This window comes from Sapajus apella, unplaced genomic scaffold, assembly GCF_009761245.1.
Source record: "Sapajus apella isolate SASKATOON/1434 unplaced genomic scaffold, GSC_monkey_1.0 scaffold12, whole genome shotgun sequence".
Taxonomy (NCBI): domain Eukaryota; kingdom Metazoa; phylum Chordata; class Mammalia; order Primates; family Cebidae; genus Sapajus; species Sapajus apella.
In genome coordinates this window covers 12,814,738-12,835,507 of record NW_022436952.1, presented here as the reverse complement: position 1 = coordinate 12,835,507, position 20,770 = coordinate 12,814,738, and the positions used below count along the sequence as shown (strand labels likewise).

Genomic DNA, 20,770 nt, shown 5'->3' with positions numbered 1-20,770 from the left:
AAGGTGATAGCAAATGTGACTAAGGAGAAAAGGGCTAATTTAGACTGTGGAGGGTGTCCCAGTTAAGACTCAAATAATAAGTCAGCTGTGAAAAAAACTGAGGGACAAAGCATTTTAGGCAGAGAACAAACTTGAGGTATTTACAGAAAAGAAAGAAGTGCAACTGGAACATAGTGAAGAGGGACAGAGTGGTAAGAGATAAGGTTAGAGAAGTAGGGAGGGTCTAGATTTCCTAGGGTCTCACGGGCCATGGTAGCAAGTTTGGAATTTTAATCTTATTTCACTTAACCTGGCTATTCTCAAGAGACCTGAATTTGCCTTTTGCTTTATCTCTTACCTTTAACCTTCTAAAGGTTAAAAGTAAAGGCTCTAAAGGCTCTCTGCTTTTGTACTTTCCCTAGTTTTCTGCCTTTGCTTTTAATCCACATAATTAGACTGTGCTTTGGCCTGAATCATGTGAGACTGTCAGTCAGTGCATTTGAGATATAGATCTATATCTGTATCTATATCTATATTTACATCTATATCTACATCTTGACCAGGACTGGCTGCATAAATAGCAGGGCCCAATACAAAATGAAAATTCAAGGCCTCATGTTAAATAACTATTAAGAATTTTTAGCAGGGCATGGTGGTATGCACCTATAATCCCAGCCACTCGGGAGGCTGAGGCAGGAGAATCACTTGAACCCAGGAGGCAGAGGTTGCAATGAGCCGAGATCATGCCGTTGCACTCCAGCCTAGGTGACAGAATAAGACTCTATCTCAAAAAAAAAAAAAAAGAATTTCAAGATGCTGACAGTAGAGCATTAAACAAAGTACAGGGTTTATCTAAGTGAGGTAGGAGTCAGGACTTGGAACCAAACTGAGGACTAGCTAAAAAGGTCCTGAAAAGAAGTAGCTTTCCATAAGTCAATCAACAGACCTTACCACCCCTTTCCATGGTAATGACCCTATGAATCAGAAGTTACCATACTCATCCTAGAAATTTTTGCATAAACTGTCCCTGAATTTGCATATAATTAAAAGAAGGTATAACTATGAGTGCAGAACTGTCTCTAAGCTGCTATTGTGGGCACAGTGCACATGGGGTAGCCTACTCTGCAAGAAGCAGTAACTTTGCTGCTTACTGTACAATACCACTTCAATAAAAGTTGCTGTTTAACACTACTAGCTTGCCCTGGAATTCTTTTCTGGGCCAATAACTCTCCTTGGCTAAGCCCCAATTTGGGGGCTTGCATGTCCTACAACGTAAGTGAGGGGCCCTTTTAAGAGCAGGGCCTTGTGTGACTGCATAGGTCACATTCTCATAAAGCTGGCACTGATCTTGATAAATACTACTTGAATTAATAAATGCCTTCTACTGATAAATGATTTCTGTTTTCCTTTCACATTATCTGTCAAGCATATAAACTTAATCAAGATCTTTTAAATGGAGTAGCTCCTCAAAAAGATGGCATAAAGGCCTCTGCCAGGAAGTAAGAGAGTAGGATATCAAAACTGACTGAGGTGACTTCAGGGCATTATTGTGCACTAATTGGAAAACAATGATTACCCTGCCTGTTCTTAAGCAAACAAAATATATTTGTTCTTACTATTTATTCAAATATATTACTCTTATTCTTTTAGATACAAGTATTGTAATAAATAGCTACCAAATAAACAGTTGTTAGTATTGTTAAAATTATTGTTACGTATTTCACATTGCTAAATGGATTCTGGAGCTTTATTAAGAAAACCACTAGAAAATACGCTTCTGTGACTACCGCCGTATTAAGACTGAAGTTGCAATTTCCTTAACTTATGTTATGTATTAAAAATACCAAAATTTAAAGTAGTACATCTTTATCCTCCATAGAAAGCCTAAAAATCAATAATCAGATAAGAAAACCTAATGTGAATATCAAAATGGTTTATATGAAAAATAACTTATTGTACCTAATATATAAAATTGGACACTATTATAGCTAACCAGAAAGAGTTTACAAGGTTTGTTTATTGCTGAAGAATAATATTGCAAATTAAAGGTGTCAAGTCTGAAATGTCAGTCCAGCTCTTGATATTTTAAATGTGTAATCAACACCTCTACCTACAAAATACGGTTGGACTAGCACTCCCTGCCCTGAGGAGCTCTCATTCCATTCATGGTAGGACCTATTATTTAAGCATTAGTTATCATAACGATTTATGCATTATTACAAGCATACTCAGACTCACAAGAATTGCAGCCCAGACTTACGCATTCATTTATAGCTTTAGAGAAAAAAAATATACATCTCAGCATCTCCTAGTGTTGTACTGTTATTGTATCTATGCATATTGACAGACCTTTCATTATCATAAGAACTGCTTTTACCTGGGTTACAACCTCGGGCTCTGACCCCAATCCTATGTTCAACTCTGTCTAAACTGTTTATTCTAGCTTAGAAATAACTTCAAATGTGCCATGTTACAAATAGGCATCTAACCATGTTAATGATGACTTTATTGAAGATAAAAGTAAAGAAATATTTAATAATACAAAAAAGGAAAGCTTCTGTGTTTTTATTGTTGTTTTGTTGTCATCCATTGCAAAGCTGCTTTCTACAAGATGCAGTAAAAACAGCAAGTTGTAAGGAGTCAGAAAAAAATCCAGGCTTAAACGCCAGCTCTGCCACTACCCAACTGATTAGGCTTGGACAAGTTAACTCATCATTCTAAGCCTGCTTGCCTTCTTCATGGGCTGAGCTTGGGAAAACAGTAGGGGAAAAGGCCTATGTGTCTAGAATCAAACTTCCTAACTGGCCTTTCCTCCTTCCTCCTACCTCTTCTAAAATGTCTGGAGCTGAAATTCTGAACTACTCTTTTCTCTTTCCTTCTTCCTCACCCACTTTTGTCTTGCTGAGTTTTTGGATGGTAGTAGTGGCAGCATACTCAATACCTAGCTTTGGGCTGACATTCCAGGGAGGGATGAACTCACATGTCTAGGGCCAAGCTTTCAGCCACAGTAATCTGCTTACATATGGGAGGATTGAGCAAGTAAGTCTAAACATTGATGATAAAAGTAGCCAGGTTTCCTGTTGTTGAACACACATATGCAAATTTGCTTAAACACACAAATTCTCTAGGTTCTCTCTGCTGAAAAGGGCTATGAATGAACACTTTTAGTGCCCAGAGTTTGTTTCTATATACGACTTTCCACTAAAGAAACTAAAATTCCTGGCAGAAATGGCTGATTCCAAGGCAGATCAGGAAAATACAAGATAAGCATGGCACATGTTGTTGTGCCAAAAAATAAGGAAGTGATTAAAGAATGATAAAAACACGTCAAAAGGGGGCTTCTATTGGCCAAGTCTAGGAAAATCTGAAATCAGAATTTAAAAATAATAGCAATAGGCTGGGAGCAATGGCTCACACCTGTAATCCCAGCACTTTGGGAGGCCAAGGCAGGTGGATCACAAGGTCAGGGGTTCAAGACCAGCCTGACCAACATGGTGAAACCCCGTCTCTACTAAAAATACAAAAATTAGCCAGGCGTGGTGGCACCTGCCTGTAATCCCAGGTACAGAGGAGGCTGAGGCAGGAGAATCGCTTGAATCCAAGAGGTGAAAGTTCAGTAAGCCGAGATCGCGCCACTGCACTCTAGCCTGAGCAACAAAGCGAGACTTCGTCTCAAGAAATAAATGAATAAATAATAATAGTAAATGTTAACCCTTGATTAAAATAAGAACTAATGAGTCGGGCCGGGCGCGGTGGCTCAAGCCTGTAATCCCAGCACTGTGGGAGGCCGAGGCGGGTGGATCATGAGGTCAAGAGATCGAGACCATCCTGGTCAACATGGTGAAACCCCGTCTCTACTAAAAATACAAAAAATTAGCTGGGCATGGTGGTACATGCCTGTAATCCCAGCGACTCAGGAGGCTGAGGCAGGAGAATTGCCTGAACCCGGGAGGCCGAGGTTGCGGTGAGCCGAGATCGTGCCATTGCACTCCAGCCTGGGTAACAAGAGCGAAACTCCGTCTCAAAAACAAAAACAAACAAACAAAAAAAAACTAATGAGTCTGTACTGACATAAACAAATAAACAAGAAATACATGGTATAGCAAGGAAAACTCTACCTTACAGTAAAATGCCAACTAATAAACCTAAAAGGTTTGATAACATTAGAAAATTATCATTTGGTATCCATCACAGTAATAACAGATTCAAACAAGAAGCATCAATGGATGCTAAATCTGGTAGGAGAATGTATGATGAGAAACAGAATTTATAGTCTCAAAGCTTCTCCTTACAAAACACAAAGCTTCTCCCCATAAAACATACATTTCCTATTAATTTATGAGTGTGACATATGTACTAATTCACCTTATAACAGAGAAACCTGGCAGATACAATCTTAAAGAAATATGAGTTAACTTCATGAAGCCATGGACTAAATCGAGATCACGTGACACCTAAGAGGATTCACTGATTGAAGTACAGCATCTCTTCTATGATGTTCCTGTGAAGGGGTCACAAACATGAGGAAACATCAGACAAACCTATATTGAGGAACACTTAATCATGTAACCAACCCGTAGTCCTCAAAAATGTCAAAAGTCATGAAAGATAAGGCTGGGTGCGATGCCTCATACCTGTAATCCCAGCACTTTGGGAGACCAAAATCCCTTAAGGCCAGGAATCCGAAACCAGCCTGGGCAACCCCACAAGATCTTGTCTCTTTAATATGTATATTACATTAAATATATATATGAAAAACAAGAAAAGACTGGCAACTATTCCAGATTGAAAAAGACTGAAGAAGCATGATAACTAAAAACAACGAGTAATCCTGAATTAGATCCTAGATCTAAATTGGAAATGATTGGTATAAATAGGGTAATTTAAGTAGAGTCCATGAATAACATGGTGTAAAGAACTTAATGTATATCCCCCAGAATCCATATGTTGAAGCCCTAACCCCCAGTGTAGCTGTATTTGGATTAGGAAGTAATTATAGTTGAATGAGGTCATCAGGGTAGGAACCTGATCTCATGGGATTGGTGTCCTTATAAGAGAGCTAATTCACTCCAATCTATGTAAGGACACAGCAAGATAGCAGATGTCTGCAAACCAGGGAGACCCCTCACCAGGAAGTGAATCCATTGATACCTTGGTCTTGAACTTTCCAGCCTTTAGAACTGTGAGAAATAAATATTTCTGTTGTTTAAGCAACTGGTCTGCAATATTTTGCTATTGGTAGTCCAAGCTGACTATATATGGTAATACTGGATATTTAATACTGGATAAATATTAACTTGTTGATTTTGATGCCTGCTTTGTGGTTTGGAAAGAGTGTCTTCCTAATAAGAAATAAGTAAGTATACAGTTCTAAAACATCAAGTCTAAAATCTATTCTCAAATGGTGTAGAAATGATAAAGATTGAAGAATCTTTATCATTCTCTAATGTTGGTGAAGGGTGTACAAGAAATTTGAGTACTATTATGTTGTAGAAATGTTTTAATTGTTTAATATGTTTGTTAATTGGACATTGAATGTTCTATACATCTCATTCATAATATAAGTAAAAAAAATATTTTACTTGTCATACAAAAGTATTTCATAAACATGAGCTATCCTATCATTTCACTTTATCATCTTAAGATCAGATATGATGCATATTTTCTTTTAATAAAGTAGAAAGCTACAAAGACCAACACCACTTCATTGCTATCAATATTATTGTACACAAGAGTTTCCTTTTGCAGTTATTATATAAAAAATAAAATACTAGAGTCTAAGACAAAGACTGTATTACTGATATATATTTATACTGCTACAAGGAAGGGGTGCCTGGAGAAAAAGAATGGTGAGAGGAAATGTATTGTTGGTGTCAGGAATATCAGTCTATGCTGTAAGAAAATTAAACTATGAGAAATCTCATACTAGAAGAGTTGAAAATCTTGTACAAGAACCAAGGTGCATGCAGATGAAGATGATTTTCAAATATTGTCATAACACAATATGAATAAATCTGTAGAATCATGGAGATCTGGAATTTTTGAGACAGTATGCCAAGGTAAAGAATGAACTCAGAAGGTATTTAGATTTTACTGGTGCTGCAATTTTTTGGCCCCGTGACCACAAGTTAATCAATTACTCATTCAAGGTGACCATCATCACTCATGTGAACTACTGTGATGCTTCCTAACTGTTCTACTTCCATTCTTCCCCTACCTTTAATCCATTCTCCACAAAGTAACCAATATGTTTTTTAAAATGTAAGTCAGATCGTTTCACTTACATACGTCAAACATTTCAATAGATTCCTATTACTTTTAGAATAAAATCCAAACCCGTGGACATGGCTTAAAAGGCTCTGTATTATCAGGTCTTTGTTACCTGTTCTGACCCCATTTCCTACCACTTTTCACCATGGTAGGAACACACTGGCCTCCTTTCTGTTATTCAATCATTTCTAGCTCTTTCCTTCCCCTGGGCCTTTGCTTGGCCTGGAATTGTCAATAAATAGGTAGCTCCTTATCATTGTTCAGGTCTGAACTCAAATGTCACCTCTTCAGAAGGGCCTTACTTTACTACCCCTTCTCATCACTCTCAATCTCATTATGTTATTCCATTGTCTTCACTGCACTGACTGCTATCTGAAATTCCCTTATTTAGGTAACTGTTACTTGATTATCTTCTGAGTCCCTCAGTGGAAAGGTCACTCCATCACATAAGTGATCTTCCGACTTGTTCTGTGTTATAGCGCCAGCAGGTCCATTAATGTTAGGCCCACAGGTGAGAGTGCAATAAATAAATAAAATGTTAAATGACTTAAAGTTTCTCAGGCCTCCAATTTCCTCATCCACATGGTGGGGATAATTATATCTGCTCTGGCCATAGCAAGTAGAAATACAGCCTAACTTTTAACTAAATTCTTACTATGCCTCAGGCATCACGAAAGTCACGTTATATGAATATTCTCACTTACTGTTATGATTTCCATGTCACAAGTAAGGACACCAGGTCTTAGAGAGGCCAAGTCAGTGGCCTACGAGTACAGAGCCATGGTGAGGAGCCGGGTAAAAATCCAGAACCGCCTTGCCTCAGAAGCTAAGCTCTTAGCTGCTATCGTATAGTTTCTAGAAAGATGCTTCCTTTTATGACAGTAAAATCCGCTACGCTGTCTGCTCCCCTCGAGCTCGTCCTGTGGGACGGCTGAAGAAAGCTATTACATCGCCCCACGGGGTTCTTTTCTTTCAGTCTTTCCTTTCCTCATATCTTGGTCACTCTCTCCCCAACAAACTTCAGCTTGACAGCCTCCCTCCCGCTCCAGCTGCGGGGATTTCCACTGGGTAAGTTGTAAAGGGGCAGCAGAGCAGGGGAAGCCGACTGCCCACGGGCTGAGGAAATACAGGTGTCGTGGGTGTCCAAGAGGTCTGCGGTTAACTCAGCAAGGCTTCCTGAGAGAGGGGATGATCCCTGAACCAAGTCGAGGGTAGTAAGCACAAGAGCCAGCGGCCAGGGGACCCCAGGAGAAAAGACCGCGGGAGAGCGCCGCCACGGCTGCTGGGTCGAGACAAAGGCTGGTGGAGTTTAGAAAGATCACAGGCACAACCCCAAGTGATGGCAAGCTTGCAGGCGGACGAGCCAAACGCGTTTTCCTAAACGTTGGAGACGCCCCGGCGGGAAGCGAAGTGACAGGAACAGTCACAAAGCAAAACGCAAACTTACCCATAATCTAGCAACCCGGCCTCCGTAGCCCGACTACAGGCGCTGCCACCTGAGGAGCCTGGTAGCCAAAGCAGCGGCAGGCTCAGCCCAGATCTCGCGATACAAATTACGCCTCGCGAGATTTGACTGCTTGTCCCTGAGAGGCGGGTGGGTGGTCGCTCTGGGGGTTATGGGTGGGGTCTGGCATCCGGCATGGAGGCGCCTCTTTTTCTGTGGCTGGTGCTCGTTTCACCGTGGGTCTACAGCCAGGGCTGCAGAGAGGGTAGAGCCGTTTCTTAGGCCAGAGTGGAATGGGACAAGAGGTGCCGAGAGAGGACTGAGGCTCCTGAGGACCTGGAAGCGCTGCAACCTTGGAGGCTGGGACCCGGCAGTGCAGCCGCCGTGGAGGCCTAAGAGCACGAACCCTTTTAGGCGCGCGCAGGAGGAGGAATGGCGGCGGCGGAACAAGACGGTCCTCACTTACGTGGCCGCGGTCGCCGTGGGCATGCTGGGGGTGTCCTACGCCGCCGTACCCCTTTATCGGCTCTACTGCCAGGTAGGGGTCGGCGTTGCCCGCGTAGTGGCGCGGCGCGAGAGGTGGGGTTGCAGGACAAATCCCGGGACAGCCCTCGCTCTGTGGGTCGTTGGTGGAAGAGGTGACCCATATTATCTACCCAAAAGGAGAGAGGTTCAAAACAGCCACTTAACACCCAAAGTCACCAAAGATATTGGTGGCAGAACTGCAAGGAGCACGGAATTCTTCTTAGTGATTATGCTTATTCCACGCTGCGGAGTGCAACTCACTGATGTATGAGCTCCATCTCACCAAAAAGGTCCGCAGCCTTACCTTCCTGTGCACACACGCTTTTAAAATATATGTTATTCATACATTCACTCTGCAGACCACATGTGTTTTTCCAGAGGGGGTAACTCTGGAAACTGGAGCATGAATTAGTCTTTTGAGGAGCTCTCACTCCCCACCCCCCCGTTAATATGTAACTGTAGTGTACTTAACCTGGACTCTGTTTACACTGCTGCGGTTCTGGGAGTTTGGCGCCCAAGACCAGCAGCATCAGCATCACCTGGGAACCTGTTAAAAGTGCAAATTCTAGGGCCCTACTCCAGGACTGAGTCAGAAACACGGTGGGTGGGACCAGCAGTCTATATATAGTTGATTTTGAGGCCAAGTTTTGAGAACCACTGGCAAGGTGAAGTTTCATGTATTTCATAGATTCTCCTTTGTTCTTAGCTAGTAATTTGCAGCTTTGGCTGGGCATTAGGATCACCCGTGGAGCTTAACGTTAAATACACGTTCCAAGGATCCCCTACCCCAGGGATTCTGGTTAGGAAGCCTAGGAAAGGGACAAGAATTTCGGTTTAAAAATCATTCCACAAGAGCTACATATTGTGTTCATTCAATGTGTTTAAAATAGTGGCTCCTAAAATTCGTTGTACAGCAACATTGGGAATCACCTGGAGAGCTGCTAAAAATCCACACACATTATTCATTTTATCACAATACCAGAGTAGGAACCAGGCATCAGTAATTGTCAAGTATGTTTTAGGTGATTCCAATGTGCAGGAAAGTTTGGAAATTGCTATTTTAACACCATGACTGGTATTCTTAGCTGGAGTTCACTCTTATTGTGTGTGTGTGTGTGTGTGTGCGTGTATTTATTTAAGTTTGTAGAGGTGAGGTCTCCCTATGTTGCTTAGGCTGGGCTCAAGCAGTCCTCCTGCCTTGGCTGGGACTGCAGGCATGAGCCACCATGCCCAGGCTGGGAAGATCAATTTAACTTTTTTTTTAGATGATGAAGCAGCAGAAGACAAAAGAACTTTTCTTTTCTAGCATAGTCTCCTAATGCCAGCATTTATGTGGAAATGTGCAATAATTGATTTCTGAGGATGAGTATAGAATGTGAATTACCTTTCATCAGAGGCCAAGCCCAAGCATAAATTCAAAAACTACCAGTTAGTTAAGTCATGAGCATAACTGAACCAAATCAGCAAATCTGGATCCTTCTCAAACCACCGGCGGCTGGAGGAGTGATTTTTGTCCCTTAGGGAACATTTAGTGATGTCTGAAGACATTTTTGGTTGTCACAACATGGAAGGTGGGGTATATAGGGTGCTACTGGCATCTAATAGGTAGAGGCTAGGAATGCTACTAAACCAACAAGGCACTGCCCCACCCTCAAATAAATTATTCAGCTCAAAATGTACATAGTGCCAAGATTGAGAAATCCTGTCCCAAACTGAAATAACTGATAATATTGTATGTGAAATGTGTCCATGTGCAGTCATAGGTGAGGAAGGCAAATGTAATTTGTAGTCTGTTAAGTTCTTGGAGCTAGTTAGTAGCACAACTAGACTAGAGACCAGGACATCTTTTTAGTTCTCTTTTCTAGTCTTGTCTATTTTACTTTCTCTAGGCATTGAACTTAGAAATTGGAAGAACTCATGTTCAAAGAATATATCAGGGAATCTTTATTAAGGAAGGACACTTAAACATATTTTTATTCAAGTAACTTAAATTCTTCAGGAAAAGGAGTTACATCTTAAACATTATAGCAGGCAGGCAGAAGGATATACAAAGATAAAGGCTTGCCCTCTGATGCATCTTTTAGAGATACAATGTAATTCAGTAATGTTGCATGGCAGTTGAATGAAGTTAGTTGACTTGTGTAACAAACAGAAGATGCTAACACTGTGTCTTGCTGGGAGTCATCCCCTAGCCTCAAATTTTTTTTTTTTTTTTTTTCCCTAGCATAGTAACAGGCAAATTATCTGGAAATCAGAATTTTGGCAACCTCAAGTATCAGAAGAAAGATGACCTTGGACGTAAGGGCTTTTTCTTTAAAAGTACCTGATGACAAGGAAATAATTATCATGAATAAATGAAGTGTCAGACACAAGTATTCTTGATGCCCTATGATTATTTGATTCTCTGGCCATAGAGATTAGGTGCTCTAATTAGTGATTTATATAAAAGCTCTACTATACAGGGAAAGATCCAAAAACATGACCAACATGGGAAAATACTTATGATGCCTTAGAAAAGCAGAATATATTAGTAGAAGTGAAGCTACAATCTAATTTGGATTACAAAAGCTGTGATATGGAAAAGGACCAGTCAAGAATATGGAAAAATTGAATTATTTAAGTATTTTCAATGAAATTGAAGTCATGGGTAAATTTTATTTCTAATAATGACTAATAGTTAATATACTAGCAATAAAGGGAAATGTGTTTTTTATAAATGGCTTAGCTGGAAATTGTGACTTCTATTGTAAGTGACAATAGTTCCCTTATCTAGTGAATCTGCTTTTCCCAAATGACTCATTTGTGACCATGCCAGGTAACCAAGGGATTGCTGAAAAATAGGAATGTCTTTAACAAATACAGGCTCATGACATCCCAAAAGTGGTCAGAATCTTGACGTGGTTACACAAGTGGTTAGTATGTAAACTTGGCTCCAGATAAATTATTAATACTAAATTGTTTTTAAACTTTTTATCAAATAAATAGATCATCAACACCTAAAAGTATTGTTTAACATGTTTGGTATCTTTTTCTAGACTACTGGACTTGGAGGATCAGTAGTTGCAGGTCATGCATCAGACCAGATTGAAAACATGGTGCCTGTTAAGAATCGAATCATTAAAGTTACCTTTAATGCAGATGTGCATGCAAGTCTCCAGTGGAACTTCAGACCTCAGCAAACAGAAATATTTGTAAGTGACTAACCAGTCATTAAAAGATTACTTTATTAATGTAAATTCCTTTTTTTCATCACTTAAACTGTCAGAGGACTACTTTTAACAATGCAATTCTAATAAAACAGGGCATTTTCCCTTGTTCCAAACTGACTTTTACTATTATGTAACTTAAAAGTTAACATATAAATTCTGTTGCATTAGCTGTAAGGCATTATCAAAAAGTAGTCTGTGGGAATAAAAAAATTAATAATAATGGAACCTGTCAGTATTTTGAAATGAAGCTTAGATGAGTGAAACAGTTGGGAGTAGCAGTAGCTGTCAGGCCATATAGCTTCCCGACATCCTCTGGCATAGAAGATATGGGAAAATCATTGGTTACAATGAGTAGTTTACTGATTTATATAAAAGGTATCCCTGTCCTTTGAAAAGAAAAAAAATCGAGGGCCTTTGAAGTAATCAATAAATAGTAAATAGTTATATTATATTCCAGTGAGACTAAGTGAGACTGTCCTAAAAGCTTTCCTAAAATTTTAACCAACTGTAATCTTGGGAAGATTTTAACTGATACCTTATTAACTGAGGATTAGCCAGTGGAGTTAATCAACTCGTAATGGAAAAGCCTTATAAATATTAGTGCTTTCCCAGTTTAGTAAACATGACTGAATCTCTTTAATAATTAAAGATTTTATAGGTTATGATTATGAATATTATCCAATTACATGGTCGTATACAAGGTATTAGTGGCTGAATTGGTACAAGTGACAGAATATCTTTTGGAAATTTTAACCTTTGCTATCTTCTTATTTTCTCCAAACAAAGTATTAACACTTGTTGGCATAATAAAGTTTCTAGTCAGTTTTATTATGGTTTTAAGGTAAGTTTAATGTTGATACTTTTTTTAAAAACTAGTCAATCATGACTTTCAGGTATAAGTGTTAAAGAAAAGTTGGGCTTGGGCTGTGATATGATTGGGTTGGACACATTTTAAATAATGTAATTTGCAGATTATTCCTTGAAGACTTCAAATTTACAAGAGGACAATTCATAACTAATTATGGATATGAGAACATTGGTTCTTCATTGACATATGCAAGTAAGTTTTAAAGTCAGATACGTTTGTGGGTTATACTCACAATTTATTTTGCTGAACCCTGCATTAGATTAGGTATTATGGTCTGATGAATAGGCAAAATAATTAGACTAGCAGGAAAAAGAGGAACTGTGTGAGATAGAAAGTATTGATAATTTATATCCTTTAAAACAGGTGGTTCCAGGAGAGACTGCACTGGCATTTTACAAAGCTAAGAATCCTACTGACAAACCAGTAATTGGAATTTCTACATACAATGTTGTTCCATTTGAAGCCGGACAGTATTTCAATAAAATACAGGTACAGCAAAATGTAAACTTTACAAAATATTTGATAAAGGTACATGAAACTTAGTGTTTTAGTAGATCTTGTGGTTTCTGAAAACTAACTTCTTCTAAACGTCAAGCTCTTTTTCTTCGTTATCTATACTTGCTATGCAGAGATTGAGAACCAAATCAAATGGATATCTGCTTCTAAGGTTAGAATTTGTTCTTGATCCGTAAAGCAGAACTCATTGAGATGAAAAGATGCTCTTATTTTATCACAGAACTATGTATTTAACAGTATGCTTATTAAACTCAAGAAGTGTACTGGAATGCTAAGAAGATAACTGTATTAGTTTCTGTTATGTAATATGACAATAGAAATGTTATTAAACAAAATCTTCTTATAACTTCTAGTGCTTCTGTTTTGAAGAACAAAGGCTTAATCCCCAAGAAGAAGTAGATATGCCAGTGTTTTTCTACATTGATCCTGAATTTGCTGAAGATCCAAGAATGATTAAGGTTGATGTTATCACTCTTTCTTACACTTTTTTTGAAGCAAAAGAAGGGCACAAGTTGCCAGTTCCAGGATATAATTGAAGTCAGCAACTAAGTCTTCCTTCAGAGTTGTGGTTTTTGGGAAAATCATGTATCCTGCCTTCTCAGATGAGAAATATTGTACAATAATTTGAAGCCTTATATTTTAAATAGCTATTTTCTCAACTAATTTATTTCACTTAAAATTGAGAGAACAGGTTCAGCTTTTATCATAAGAAACCCACATGTCTAGCTAGAATATATGGCTGACCAGTCAATCCCATACTGAAGAGTTTGATAGTGTTAAAATAAGCTGCTTTGTTTTTTAAATATGCAGGCATGGACTTAATGGTTCGGCTTAAGTCTATAGTTCCCTTCTAGATTATTCACTCTTCATAATTATAGCAATGAATCTGAGAATGTTTTCAAAAATGTATGCTCAGGGTTATCTGTTTCAAGTCATAGGCCAGAACTTCTGACCATGTTTATTATTTTGTCTAAAAGAGTTGGTTGCTATTTTGAACAGTCAGTATTTTAAAAGCTCAAAGTAGAAGAGGAGTCACTAAGCCCTAACAGCTTGTCCAAAGATTTAAATTCTTATTTCAAATTTGACTTTTTGTCCTATAAGATCTAGGGCTATTTTATATTCAGAGTTCTGAATAATTACTTTGAAATTGTCCTATCATGAAATTGAAATAAAATAAGTATATTTACTAGGCTGATAGCTTTTACCATCATCTTTACAAATCCATGAATGTTAAAATGTACAGGTGGGATTGTGATTTACTGACATCAAAAGTTCTTCTGGGAACAAACTTTGTAAAAAAAAAAAAAAGATGTATTAAATTATTTTAATAGTGATTTATTTTTCATCAAATGTAAAACTTATTCTGAATATTTTCCAGTTGTCTGTGTTCCAAATAGAAATGTTAAGTTATAGTAAAAAGAGAGAAAATACTATTTAGCATTACAAAGAATCAAAAAGGCCACCCAATGCAGAGTCTAGTGACCTGTTCAGGACACCTAAAATATAATTAAATGACAATCATCAAGGCTTTAACAATTTATAATTCTAAACCAGAGGATTATTTATAAAGAAGTGCAAATTGACTTTTACATTCAACTTTAGTTAAATGAAGGCACTCAGTATTTATTCTTCCAGAATAATACATTCAGTTTCTCTCATTTTATTCTTTCATCTATTCAGAATTATTTTATAGTAAGATAATCTCTTATACACAGCTGTGTGATGATTTGTAAATGTAGGAAGGCCTGTGAAACATATGACACTGCAGTTAAATTGGTTGGCCTAAGGACTAAGTAATTATTTTTCTGCTAAAGTTTTAAGTTGAGTATTTGTTCCAAACAAGTTCTGTTGAAATCTCACGCTGTTGTCAGGAATCACTGTTATCCTGGAACTGTTATTCTTCTGTTTAATCTTCATAATAGCAGAAATGTTCCACCGTAGCTTTGACATGTTGGTAGGTAGGTATTGTCTTCCAGGCCTCAAAGCTGCACAGAGAGTTGGCACCTTTGATGTGGCTAGTGAGGTGATCATCCTCTTTCTTCTAGAATAGAGAAGAAAATGGCCAGTATTCATCCTGTCCTTCTCTTTCCCCATTTCTTGGTAACTCTCGTACTTGTCTCTCCTGGGAGGCTGGAGAGTCACAGTCTAGTAGAAAAAAGGTAAGAATGTGCTTCTTCCATAGGGGAGAGTATAAGAGGAATAAATAAGTTTAATAATTCATTGGTGACCATTAAATAGTAAATACATGGGATCAGTAGTGCTGAAAATGGGAAAAACTCAAGACCTATTTGGAGGAGAAACAGTAAATGGGTTTACTGGTACCAGTTAACAAGTATTAACTGCACATGAAAGACAAATGCCTGATTTCAGTGCTACGTCTATTGTTCATCTATTTTTGTTAGCACTAATGTTTCTATACCATAACTAATGCATTCCCAAGCCTTATTATTTACAGATGACAGAAGCACAAAGAATGATTTTCATTAGTGAATAATGGTTCCCCATAATTTGAGTGATTCAGGAGAACTCATATTTCAAAGTGTCAGACTCAGATGGCCCTTACAAAATATAAATACTAAATACATAAAGTGATAATTATACTGAAATTATTTGTAATATGGAATTAAGTTGTGTAAGTTGAAGTTTTTACCTCAGTCAACATGATTTTGAGCTCCTTTGTCCTGGTGAGCATCAATTTCTTCATAAATAGCTCTGAAACAAAGCCATCACAGCAAAAGGGTTATATATCAATATCAAATGCCATTTTGGTTTTTAATTGCCAGTACCATAATTAAAAATTGAGCTGTTTTTGGAGTTCAGGCTACATATGAGTAAAAATAAATCTCTGCCCTGAAGTATATATTCTAGTTTTCTTAAATTCTAATGTTACACTTCTCTTATTTATTTATTTATTTATTTATTTTTTGAGACAGAGTCTCACTCTGTTGTCCAGGCTGGAGTGCAATGGTGCTTTCTTGCCTCACTGCAACCTCTGCCTCCCAGGTTCAAGTGATTCTCCTGCCTTAGCCTCCCAATTAGCTGGGATTACAGACACATGCCACCATGCCCAGCTAATGATTTTGTGTATTAAGTAGAGAAGGGATTTCACTATGTTGGCCAGTCTGGTCTTGAACCCCTGACCTCAGGTGATCCACCCATGTCAGTATCTCAGAGGGCCAGGATTACAGGTGTGAGCCACTGTGCCTAGCCTTAATGTTGCAATTCCTATTTCTCTTTTTTTTTTTAAGATGGAGTTTTGCGCTTGTTGCCTAGGCTAGAGTGCAATGGTGCAATCTGGGCTCACTGCCATCTCTGCCTCTCAGGTTCAGGCAGTTCTCCTGCTTCAGCCTCCCGAATAGCTGGAATTACAGGCATGCGCCACCATGCCTGGCTAATTTTGTATTTTTAGTAGAGAAGGGTTTTTTTTCATGTTGATCAGGCTGGTCTTGAACTCCTGACCTCAGGTGATCTGCCTGCCTCGGTCTCCCAAAGTGCTGGGGTTACAAGGGTGAACCACCACACCCAGCCTCCTATGCCCATTAAAAGTATGTATTTTATAGAACCAATTCATTTTTCCTTGTGGTTTAAATGAAAAATATGGCTCATATTTGGACAGTTTATGTTTTGCTTGAAAAACTATTCAATTTCTTCTGGTTTCAAACATTAAAAAAAAATAGGCCATGTACAGTGGCTCACACCTATAATCCCAGCACTCTGGGAGGCTGAGGTGGGTGGATTGCTTGAGTCCAGGAGTTCAAGACCAGTCTGTGCAACTGGTGAAATACCATCTCTACAAAAAAATGCAAAAATTACCAGGTGTGGTGGTATACACCTATACTCCAACTACTCAGTAAGCTGAGGTGGGAGGATCACTTGAGCCTAGGAGGCGGAGATTGCAGTGAGCTGAGAACGTGCCACTGCACTCTAGCCTGGGCTACAGAATGAGACTCTTGTCTCAAAATAATAATAATAATAATAATCTTCCAGCTTATTTAACTTATGTGATTAAAAACCAGACTCCTCAAGCCACCTATAGCTCATCACTGTCATTTCTGTACTTTTCTTTATATTGTATTTTTTCTATGACATCCTTCATTCTTTTTTTGAACTCTTGTCACCCTGGCTGGAATGCAGTGGCGCAATCATGGCTACTGCAGCTTCAATCTCCTAGGTTCAAGTGATCCTCCCACTTCAGCCTCTCGAAATGTTGGGATTAGAGGCGTGAGCCACCATGCCTGACTCATTCAATTCTATTTGTGTATCTTACATATATCTATAGCTGGAAAATATCTATACCTGAAACCACAATAACATTCATATATACAGTATAGCAAAACATGGCTGAGGAAAAGCCTCAAAAATCACAGCACTATGAAACCATAATCACCAAGTTCAGAAGGCCCCAGAATGGTCATATAATTTTAATGTTTCCTTAAGAAGTTTGGTCTCTCATCTCCCTCAAAACGATGTCAGCCTTCTTTACTCTCCTCAAACCTCTGACCAATTTGGTAGAAACCTCATTCTTAATACATTAAATGTCTTGATATGGACACTTCCTCATCTTCCCATCACTAAATCTTCAAGTTTATCTTCATTTGTATTGTCCTTTATTTCTGTGATCTGGAGTAGATAGCTACTCCAGACTTCTCAAGCACTTCACCCATTCAGTTATTCTCCCCTTCCTGAGTCTTCAGCCTCTCCTTCTATGCCAGGTCCTATCCCTCGACTTTCACAGATTCTCCAACATCTCCCATATCTCTTATTTTATACAAAGTATGGTCTTTAATTCTACCTCTACTTGTAGCAAATGTCTTGGTGTCCTCTAGCTACCAACCCCTTTTTCTTTTCTTTTTTTTCTTTTTTTTGAGACGGAGTTTTGCTCTTGTTGCCCAGGCTGGAGTGCAACAGTGTGATCTCAGCTCACTGCAACTTCCACCTCCTGGGTTCAAGCAATTCTCCTGTCTCTGCCTCCCGAGTAGCTGGAATTACATGCACCCCCCACCACACTCGGCTAATTTTTGTATTTTTGGTAGAGACGGGGTTTCTCCATGCTGACCAGGCTGGTCTCAACTCCTGACCTCAGGCAAGGCGTGAGCCACAGTGCCCAACCCCAAACCTGTTTTCATCATTGCTTCACATTTAAGTTCTTATCTGCGCTTAGCTGTCTCTACTTAATCTCTTCTCTGCTTTTCAAATGCACTGAAATTTGGCATCTGTCCCCATCAATCCATCAAATAGCTTTTACAAAAATCATCAGTGACCTCTATGTAATCCATTGTCTAGTTTTCAGTTCTTATCTTGTCTGCCCTTAGCACTGATTTTCTCAGTTGTACTCATTCCTCTTTGCTTCCAAATTACAGTTTCCATATCTGGTTCTGAGCTCCCTATTAACTTTTTTTACTCTTGGCTTTGGCATTTCCATTTCCTTGAATGTGCCAGAACTCTTTCCTCTGGGTCTTGGTTGTTCCCTGGACCTACAATACTCATTTCCAAACTTTTAACTAAGAATTGCAGGTCTCAGCTTTAATGTTCCCTGAAGCTTTCTCTAACCTCCATTTAAATTAGTTCTGTTATACACTTTCGATTTGCCATATTCTTTCATAACACTAACACAAATTGTAAACATGTATTTGGTGATTTGTCTAATTTCTGTATCCATGCTACATTTAACCTCTGTGAGGACAAGGGAGCATGTTTCTTGTTTAAAATTATAAATTAGTCTAGTCATAGTCCCTGGCACATAATATTGAAATAAATGAATCGTGTGTCTCTTCATAAACATACTGTTTGTCCTGGTAGAGCAAAAATTGTCAACCTGGGGTTCATGGACAACCAGTGATATGAAAAAAACCCAGAAATTTCCTGCAAGATCCTCTGCTTTTCCTTGGAGGGAGTCCCTGAATTTCATGGGACTTCAAAAGAACTGAGACATTCTGACCCCCACAAAGGAAGACCCATCACAATGATAGAGTTCCAAAGATTCACCTCTCTAGCTTTTTACTGTCTCTCCCACCTCCAGTATCTGTGACACTGCCATATCTATATATAGCAATCTTTTAATTTGAATATAATCAAGAACCTTTTCACTACCTATTTGGAGAAACTGATAACAAGTTTTTAGAAAGCATACCTAGTTTAGTGCCGGTTTCTTAAACCCCTAATATGATCAGTGATAAGGTAGGAAAAAATACATAATGAAAAAGTATTAACATTTGTGCATAAATCATTGAGGGCTTAAATCAGGGACCAGAATATCAAATGTCTACACGTGTCAGCCAAAGAGATGCAGAGGGTTGGGTGGGGCTGTGAAGCAGATAGGAAGGGTCTCCAGGGATTATAGGAATACAATCAACTTGAGTAATCACCACTTTTTTCCCTACACGCTGTGTGGAATGTAGCCAGCTAGCTGGTTTAAACCAGCTCGTGACAGACCCCAGCAATTTACAGATGGATCCCAGTGTACTTTCCTCATTACCATGCCAACATCTCTACCCCGGGAGATGGCTATAACTTCATTACCATAACATGTGACTTATGTGCTGAAATAACGATTCACTGCATCTGCACAACTGCAGCCCCTCTACATTCAATGACATACCCTCTTCCCTCTCTGCCACCACATAAAACCCTCCTGTCACTTTCCTGCTTTGGAGAGTATGCCCAGTGCTTCATTTGTGACAAGTAATAAAACTCCTGTTGCTCAAAGCCTGCCTTCTTTGTTGGTTATAGTGGCTTATCCTATAATCCCAGCACTTTGGGAGGCTGAGGCAGGAGGATCACTTGAGCCCAGGAGTTCAAAACCATCCTGGTCAACAAGACCCCTTCTCTATTTAAAAAAAGATAAATAAAAAGGCCAGGCACAGCACTTTGGGAGGCTGAGGCGGTTAGAGGAACTTGAGACCGGGAGTTCGAGACCAGCCTGACAACATGGCAAAACCCTGTCTCCACCAAAAATACAAAATAGCTGGTCGTGGTGGTACATTCCTGTAGTCCCAGCTACTCAGGAGGCTGGGGCGTGAGAATTGCTTGAGCCTGGGAGGTGGAGGTTGTAGAGAGGCGAGATCACCCCACTGTACTCCAGCCTGGTGACAGAGTGACACTCTGTCTCAAAAAAATAGCCAGGCATGGTGGCACACCCCGATAGTCCCAGCTACTTAGGAGGCTGAGTGGGGAGGGCTGCTTCAGCCTGGGAAGTCAAGGCTGCAATAAGCCGTGATCACACTACTTTATTCTAGTTTGAGTGACAGAGTGAGACCCTGTCAAAATAAAATAATCTCTGTTCTCATGTAGAGTTGTCTATTACCAGATGAATCAATCTCAGGTTTTTTGGTGGGTAACAAGTCTGGCATCCCAGATGGGACCCAGGACTGAGACCTGACTTACGTCCCTTATAGGCTCCTGGCAGGCAAAGCAGTAGGCTGTGACAACATGCCTGGGCCAACTCACCTAAGTTGCCAAGAGGGAGACTAGAGAAGGGCCTTGGGACCCCCGACCTGGTATCTAGTGTAGTCCACTGACGAGCACCACAAGACTTTTTGCTCAGTTCTCTGAAACAGCAGCCCCATAAACTACTAAAAGAGTGGTCTGGGTTTTGATCATTAGGACTCTGGGTTGTCAGTATTAGGACTTAGGTGAAGGGATCCAGGATTGTTGAGAAAAAGGACTTCCTCCTTTCAGGTCTAGAGACTGAGAGACATCTCAGTCATTTTAACAAGGGGATTCCCCAATGTAAAGAGGCTACTACTCAGCCTCAGCCCATAGGTGGCATGTAAAAATGCAGGCTTCAGGCTACCAGAGTATCCAAATGATCAAGAAGTTCAAATTTTTTATTTTCAAATATCCAAGTTTTCAGCTGTTGGCAGTTGTGGTCTTAGGATACATACTGGTTTTCCTCTAAGGTTCCTGGCTCACAACTCCCATAGCCCTTGTTATATAATGGTAGGTATGTTGGGCTTTAGG

The 20,770-nt window shown here is 39.4% G+C and overlaps 3 protein-coding genes across 9 annotated transcripts in view; 1 reads left to right on the top strand and 2 right to left on the bottom strand.

Annotated features, from left to right (window-relative positions):
• Positions 1–7,793, bottom strand: part of STXBP4 (syntaxin binding protein 4) — a 164,620-nt gene extending 156,827 nt beyond the window's left edge. The window contains exon 1 of the mRNA XM_032279278.1: positions 7,697–7,793. The gene's annotated coding sequence lies outside the window, so the exon portion shown is untranslated. The remainder of the gene's footprint in view (positions 1–7,696) is intronic.
• Positions 7,732–14,879, top strand: LOC116552552 (cytochrome c oxidase assembly protein COX11, mitochondrial). The gene is made up of 4 exons (XM_032279288.1): positions 7,732–8,231; positions 11,254–11,409; positions 12,659–12,784; positions 13,165–14,879. The coding sequence occupies exons 1-4, from the start codon at positions 7,866–7,868 to the stop codon at positions 13,345–13,347; spliced, it is 831 nt and encodes a 276-aa protein (XP_032135179.1). The 5' UTR covers positions 7,732–7,865; the 3' UTR covers positions 13,348–14,879.
• Positions 14,134–20,770, bottom strand: part of TOM1L1 (target of myb1 like 1 membrane trafficking protein) — a 60,020-nt gene continuing 53,383 nt past the window's right edge. For 6 of the 7 annotated variants that reach the window (XM_032279283.1, XM_032279284.1, XM_032279280.1 and 3 more), the window contains 2 exons: positions 15,462–15,523; positions 14,134–14,852 (listed from right to left, as the gene is read on the bottom strand). In XM_032279283.1, the coding sequence (XP_032135174.1) occupies positions 15,463–15,523 (61 nt within the window). In that variant the 3' untranslated portion in view covers positions 14,134–14,852; position 15,462. Of the gene's footprint in view, positions 14,853–15,461; positions 15,524–20,770 lie in introns of those variants that run through there. The other variant, XR_004269433.1, reaches the window with a different exon arrangement.